This window comes from Austrofundulus limnaeus, unplaced genomic scaffold, assembly GCF_001266775.1.
Source record: "Austrofundulus limnaeus strain Quisiro unplaced genomic scaffold, Austrofundulus_limnaeus-1.0 Scaffold209, whole genome shotgun sequence".
Lineage (NCBI taxonomy): Eukaryota > Metazoa > Chordata > Actinopteri > Cyprinodontiformes > Rivulidae > Austrofundulus > Austrofundulus limnaeus.
This window is the reverse complement of record NW_013952611.1, coordinates 164,423-172,265: the sequence shown is the minus strand read 5'-3', so window position 1 is coordinate 172,265 and position 7,843 is coordinate 164,423. Positions and strand designations below refer to the sequence as shown.

The window sequence follows — 7,843 nt, the reverse complement described above, 5'->3', positions numbered from 1 at the left end:
GTCATTGGAGGCAGCGCATGAGAAACAGGTGAGAGGCTCGGAGTCCAAGGCAGCAGGCAAAAACGTTCTGGTGAGTAACTTCCTGGAAACTAGTAGCAGGCTGAGCTCATACCAAGTAAGCGGCTATGCTCCAGCGCTGAGTTGGTCTCTGGCACTGCCTTAAGAAGCCTGGAGTAGAGTGAGCCAGATTACACACAGGTGTGGMTGATCAGCGCTGCCACCAATCAAGGAGGTAGGGGGGGTGGAAACACCAAATTGTCACAAAAACACATTCTACCATCCATATTTACTCACAGCATGATTAAATTACCAAAAAAATTATTAATATTCAGAAATATTTATATCAACTGGAGTACATTCAGACAATTTCCACCAACAAACAGCCAAAACACAACAATAAACAAATATATCCTTATTTTTTTAAAGCATTAACATTCCACACAGCTTATAAAACCAGCAGCAGCGAAAAAGAAATGTTTTTCACTTACTTTTGATGCATATTTGTCCTTAAATAGGACGAAATTAGCAATTCAAAATGGCCGACCAGAAGTGTCTTTTTCCGAACATTTTTACTTCTCAATTTTCCATGTCTTGAAGCACTCGAAACACTTCATAACAAATATATTTCCATTTTATTAGCATGTTCATCAGCTAAGTGGTCAAAAAATGATGGAAAAAAACCGTTTTCTGCTTTGTCCACTGGATGGAGCTATCCACATACAGATGACGACTGTCTCAAACTTTGGCTGTCTTTGGCTTGTGATTGGCTAAACAAAGTCCCCACCCCCTCAGACTATTTCCCAAATGAAAGGTAAGCATATTAGATACACAGCTGTGGCATCAGAATGAAGTTCGGAGTTGATTGGACAGTTCTACAGTCAATCTAGCCCAGGGTGACACAACCGGAAGTTATGATATTTCTCACAGATTATTGGCTCTGGAGTGCCGATAGTTGATCAAATAAGGTGTCAATCAAAAGGGGAGGACCTAAACATCGTTTTGAGCTCTTATTGGTTGTTTTTATCACCTTAGAAGCCGTGTATGATGTCTTAACAAGACCCAAAGTGTCAAATGGAACACGGGTGTTCCAGTGGTTGTTAACTGGTTGCCTTAGCACCAGCAACATCAATGTCATGCTCAAGCACTGTGGTACAAACTAGGACATCATTAAGCAATCACTGGAAACTGTTTATCAGAGACAACATATCTCTTTGCTGGATTTATGTTAAATGTTTCAGATGGTTTGGAAACACCTTTGACATTTCAAAGTTTAAACGTGGACTAAGGGTCAGACCTACAATTAGCAGTATCATTGACTAACATCGTCCGGGATGAAAAACTACTTTTTTAACAGAGCAAAGCTGTGGATGGTCCGCCCATAATCACACACAGTAAGGGACACACACACACACACACACACACACACACACACACACACACACACNCACACACACACACACACACACACACACACACACACACACACACACACACACCTGAGCAGAACTGATCAGACCCAAACCAAATACAGTAGAACCTTGCTCATGGAGAAGGGGCAGTAACAACAGCATCGCGGTTCAGTGGTCAGGAGCTTCTTGTAGTGAGGCATTGGTGCTAACCACTGAGTCATAGCATAATGACTCAGTGGTTAGCACTAATGCCTCACTACAGCCTCATTCATAAGACAGCTCCATCTGAGAGTGATGCGTGTTCTGTCCTCCTCCGAGCATTTAGAAAAAACACAGAAAATGAGCCCGCCTCTGATGCGCCCCTGAGCGACGAGCAGATGTAGTATCAGAGCCAGGACGGAGCCCGGCAGACCCACTTTTGATAGAGCAACTCGCCGTTCCGAGGTCAGAAAATGATAATGAGTAATGACAACAGTGAGCGACCCCATGATCCAACCAACAAGCAGATTTATTATAGAGGGGATATTAAAAATGGCACGAAACAGCAACTGTGCTTGAGCCAKAGGTTTGCTATAATGAGCTGATTTTGTTCTTTTTTTCTGATATGACGCAGAGCCAGTGAGTGGCGGAGGAATAATCTACAGGGATAAGACTCATAATGCTTTCTTTCCACTCTTGTTTCTTCTTCTCTGTCCATTTATTTTTATTCCTTATCCAAAYGTTCTGTAGCTTTGTGCAATAATCTGAACGCTCCTGTTCTCTTTTCACAGGGTTTTCAAAGCGGTCTCCGATCCAGTATACTTTTTTCTTGGATGTAGGTTTTATATTCTCATCCTCAGTTGATGGTTTGGGTTCCTCAGGTGGAGAAGTAGTGGTCAGTTTTTCTTRAGTTGTTGGTTGGGGAAATCCATTTTCTGGTTCCTCTGTTTGTGATGATGATGATGAGTCCAGATGTTCTTCCAGTTCAGCAGCTTGAAGTAACTCCCCTCTCTGTGGTTCTGGTTCTGGTTCAGCCACTTGCACGTTGTTTTCCATTGGTGTCTCAGTTTGCACCTGTTGTCCTTCAGCCTTAGATGTCAGCTGATCACTCTCCTGTTGTTTGGTCCTAGAACTTGGTTCAGGAAATACTTCATGTTTGAAGCTAATGGCTCTGATCCATGTCGGTTCAGGGTTATTTCATCAGACTTGAAAAGATGTTTTCTATCCCAGAAGAGATCAAAATTATCCACATATCTCACAGAGTGGTCAGCACAGAGCTTTTCCAAAAAACCATTAAGAGCAAACAGTCTACTGAACCTCTCAGCTCCTCCTCTAGCTGTAGGAACGGTCCCACTGATGAACACATCCATGTTGAGATTTTTAACTGCATTCAGCWGCAGAATAAAATCCTTCTTCAGGATTTCTGACTGTCGATTCATCACTTCATCACTTCCTGTATAAATGATGAGCTTCTTCAGAGTTGGATATTCTGATGAGATTTCTAGAATCTTCTCTCCGAGATCAGACACTTTATCAGCAAAACTCAGAACTTTGACTTTTTTCTTGTTCCAGAAGCCTCTGATCTCATTCACCATTTTATCTGTGATGATCAGCATTTCTTGATTCTTGAAAGTCTCTCTTTGGACTTGTTTTGGCTTTGAGCTGGATCTGGATCTGGTCTCAGGTCCCTCTCTGAGATCAGATAGTAAACTTTGTTCAGACTCAGTTTCTTCCAGTGGTGTGAATCTGTTTTGAAGAAACACTAATTCATTTCTCTGGCTGTTATCAGGTGTTTTGATTACAGCCTGTCGCTGCTTTCTTCTCCTTGCTGGAGGAGAAAAAAGCATTTCTCTGTAACTCTGGCCATTCGTTGTCATCTAAGAGCTGAATTCTTCCTGAGAGGTTTTTTGGTCTGGCACCAAGAGAGTTCCATGCAGTTTTACTCTCAGAAGCAGCTTCCATCTCCCCTCTATGTTGATCTCTCCTCTCAGCCTTCTCACCCATTTTAACACATGTTGAGTTCTCCAAAGCATTCATCTCTTCCAGACGATGAATCTTGAGCTCCAACACTGTCACCTTTTGGAGAAGCTGGCAGAAATCCTCTCAAGAAAACAAAGGAGGCATCTTGAAGCTTTTACTCACTCTCAGCAGATGATGTTTCAAAAATCTTCTCAGTTTCTTCAACAGCCAAAAATAAAATCCAATGTTCTCTGCTTATTCAAGATCATCCATCACGTCGGGGTCACCAAATTGTTGGAAAAATATGCGTTGTTCAAAATGGTATGTCCGAATAAACAGGATTCAGTTGGATTTCTTCTTTAAAACTTTATTTTTAATCTTCAGGCTCCAATCAGGTTCACAGAACAGTACTCAGCACACAGGCCTCAGTCAGACCTTGGGCTGATATCAGGAAAAACCAAGCACAGCAGCACAACTCTGCTCAGAAGCAGAGACTCTAACACCCTGACAACTTCCTTTCTACTATAATAATGAATAGAGCTTATAATGTACATCTCTTCCTGGTTACACCCCAGAGGTGTTACCTTTTACGTCAGACGTCAGAACGTCACTCAGTTTTGTTTAGGCTAAGAGAAAGAACACATGGTAACACACATACACCAGCTCTTTGTCAGCTTCAACCTTACAGACTGAAATGATCAGAAAGTATAAAATACAAAACTGAATCTAATATTCAATTAATCAGTTACAAAATTTATTCAGTTTTACCGAGGGAATGCATCTCTCTCATATGTTCTCGTATCCCTTTCAATCTATTTCTTCACTTTTCTCCTTTTTCTCTTCTTTGTTTACTTTTTTTCAGTCCCCATGTCCATTATAATGAAATAATCCCTAAAGAATTTATAATAAAGGTTTAAATATATACAGTGGGTAAAATAAGTATTGAACACGTCACCATTTTTCTCAGTAAATATTTCACTAGAGGTGCTAATGACATGAAATTTTCACCAGATGTCGGTAACAACCCAAGCGATCCATACATACAAAGAAATCAAACCATAAATGACCAGAAATGGTGTTATTTGTAATAATAGAATTTATAAACCGACACATTTTATTATGTAGGCCGAAATTGAGCTTCCTCTTCTTGAAAGACCAGCATCCACCACTACTTCTGCGATATGTGCAATGCTGTAACAGTAAAATGACATGCCTGTAGTCAGCAGTATTTCGCAAGACTGGCTCATGTTATCACTGGAATATACTCTGGTGAAATCTGTCAATTTTGCACTTTGAGCACAAGTGCTTTAGAATTTGCTCAACTAATTTTGTATTAGCGCTGCTCTTCACTACCTAGTTGTATAGTTGATCTAATTGTTAACATGATGCATACGTCCAAAAGGGGCCTCCAGTAGAATTTTTTGTACCAAATTTATTTAGGCATTTGTAGTGTTGGACAAAATTTTCACAAGTCAGCATAAGTTGTCTGAAACTTTAGGGTCTTTAACTTCTCTGTGTTTTTATGATTACAGACATCCCCTTCCCTTTTGCTTGGGTTACTGGCTATGTTGCAATTTTAGTTGGAGCAGGAATGACATTTCTTGTTCAGAGTAGCTCCGTCTTCACCTCAGCTATAACACCTCTTCTTGGTAAGTCATTAATAATGTACTGGTTTCTCATCAGTTGGTTCCTTTAGAATTTGCACCCAAACTTATATCTTTTTATTTTCATTCCACAAGGTATTGGTGTCATTAGAATTGAAAGAGCCTATCCTCTGGTACTGGGGTCAAACATGGGAACAACAACCACAGCCATACTTGCTGCTATGGCTAGCCCTCCAGACACACTAGGCAACTCGCTGCAGGTAAAATTTCTTAAAGGTTGCACCAATTTAACAGATTTTCACACTCCATGATTGGTGTATTTTGGTTCTTATTTGGGTGGATTTGAAAAGCAGGGGACCACTAAATTAAACACAGACTGATCAGGCAAACTCAAGTAATTGAACTCAAAGACCCCATAAACACTGAAAAACAAAAATATAACCCAAAAGAGACCTGGAAACAAATCCAGAAACAAAGAACCATTAAAACACCAATCAAAATAAACAAAACAACACTTACTTTATGCTCTTGCCCCACTCTCACTCCCTACCTGATCCTTCCCAGGTGATTTCAGTTCTCTCTCATTCATAGCTAGTGTGTTCCTCAGTTCGGCATTAATCGTCTTTTGTTCTCTTTAATCCATGCGTTTATGATTTCTGCATCTGCATTCTGCAGACTTAAATTAGTGTTTTATGTTTGCTGCCACGCCAGCCTTTTGCTTTTCTAGTTTTAAAATAAAGTGCTTTTGAGAAGTTTGAAACTCTTCACCTCTGTCTGCACCTTCGGTCCATTTGCAAAATACTCAGAATCTGACACACATAGTATAAATTTCTGTCATCGTAAGGACATATTCATCCTACACTTTTCAATTCAATTCAAAAGGAAAACTGGGCACCATGGTGAAATCTAAATGAAAACATTTGTTTTTGAAAAACATTGCCAAGTCCTCAAGCTTTTATAGAAAAACTTCAAAACATAATCTCAAGTAAATTCATTAATAGCTGTCTAACGTTTAAGTGACACAAACTTTTTTTAATGAAATGTTGGAATAAAAAAGTGAGTTTACAAATGTTTATGTTAGTGTCTAGCCTAAATGTTCAGGTACAGAGATCAACAAGCCCTGCTTTGGATCTAAAATCTTTTCTTTCTAATTTTTTTTGTAGGTTGCACTTTGTCATTTCTTCTTCAACATCATGGGCATCTTGCTTTGGTATACAATCCCCTTCATGCGGTTGCCCATCAGACTGGCTAAATGTCTGGGAAACAAAACAGCCAAATACCGCTGGTTTGCTGCGCTCTACCTTTTCCTGTGTTTCCTTGTTCTCCCCCTGACTGCATTTGGCTTGTCTCTGGCTGGCTGGGAAGTCTTGGTTGGCGTCATTGCGCCCATCATAGTGCTGGTTATCTTTGTGATCGTCACCAACGTGATGCAGTCTAAATGCCCGCACTACCTTCCTAAGGTCCTGCYCASCTGGGACTTTCTGCCSCGACCCCTGCACTCCATGGCACCGTGGGACAAGGTTGTCACCTCTTCCATGAGGTTTTGCAGCAGACACTGCTGCTGCTGCTGCAAATGTTGCAGGAAAGGTGATGATGAGGAAAATATCTTGAGAAGCAGCAGGAAAAGTCTGGAGATGTACGATAACACAGCCATGTCGATGGAAGAAGACTCAAATGTTAAAGCAACTCAGATTAATTAATTAAAATTAATTAATCTATGCATATGTATTATGTAATGCTATAAGGTGTGTAACAGTCTTGTTCATAACTCAGATTGTGGGGTTGGTTTTTCACTAAGTAAATGGTCTGTACTTGTATAGTGCCTTTCTATCAAACCAGGATACTCAAAGCATTTTTTTTTTTGATGGCCTCCCTTCTCCCCCTTTAGCCATCCTTTCCACACCATTATTATGTTTTTTTTTTTTTTTTTTTTTTGAAAAAAAGAAGAGAGAAAAAGAAAAAAAGTGAAATGCATTGAGAAAGAGTGAAAAAGAGATTAGAAGATATGTAAATTATATGTTGAGAAAACACAAGACAGCACACCGTACTTCTCGGCTCCACACCTACAAAACAAAGATAYCAAAACCACAGCAACAAAAATGCATAATAATTATAATGACTTAAGCCTTGCTGAAAACCATACCCATTTACATATACAAATATATACACCACCGTACCCCTACCTACATATCCAAACACTTTCATATACATACTTACATACAAATACATACATACCCACATACATACCCATAAATATACATGCCCATATACATACATGCACATATGCACATATCCTTCGTCAGTGCCCGAATAGAAAACCCAGGGTGTAAATGCCTGTTTGTGTGCAGTTGTGATCATGCATGGATCTCTCCCGTGGAATGTTTCAAAGTGAGTGTGGGGGGACCACAGACGCGACCCGCAAAGCCGGAGGCCGACATAAGGGAGATCAGTGCCAAAGACCCCGAGAGGGACCCCAAGCACGCAGCCCCTAGGGACACCCGCGCCGGAGGGGGCGCCCACCCACCCCCCAAAGAGGACCACCGGAGAGAACCGGAAGAGCCCCACCAGCGACCACATACAGCAACCCCCGGGGCCAGCAGTGGCGAACTCACAGGCCCCGCCGGTACCCACCGCGCCAGAGCGGATCCAGGCGCCGACACAGAGGCCCGGGCCCCCAGGCCGCACCACCCCCAGGCCAAGGCCCGATAGGGCCAGGGGGAACCCAGCCCCGCCGGGCAGCCACCGGGCCGAGCCGGCACATGCCCAAGCACCTAGCCCCGGACGAGAGCCCCCAGCGCGCCGGCCGGCAAAGGTACAACCCACCAGAGGACAGCGTGGTCAGGGGAGTAGTGGGCCCTCAAATGATCCCGAAGAAGGGGCCGCTCAATTCCC

At 41.9% G+C, this 7,843-nt stretch overlaps 1 protein-coding gene across 1 annotated transcript in view; it reads left to right on the top strand.

Moving 5' to 3' along the window:
* LOC106525019 (sodium-dependent phosphate transport protein 2B-like) overlaps positions 1-6,715 on the top strand; it is a 31,902-nt gene extending 25,187 nt beyond the window's left edge. Inside the window, exons 10-12 of the mRNA XM_014019117.1 lie at positions 4,880-4,996; positions 5,087-5,211; positions 6,115-6,715. Of these exons, the coding sequence (XP_013874571.1) occupies positions 4,880-4,996; positions 5,087-5,211; positions 6,115-6,651 (779 nt within the window). The 3' untranslated portion in view covers positions 6,652-6,715. The remainder of the gene's footprint in view (positions 1-4,879; positions 4,997-5,086; positions 5,212-6,114) is intronic.
* Positions 6,716-7,843: the final 1,128 nt, after the last annotated feature.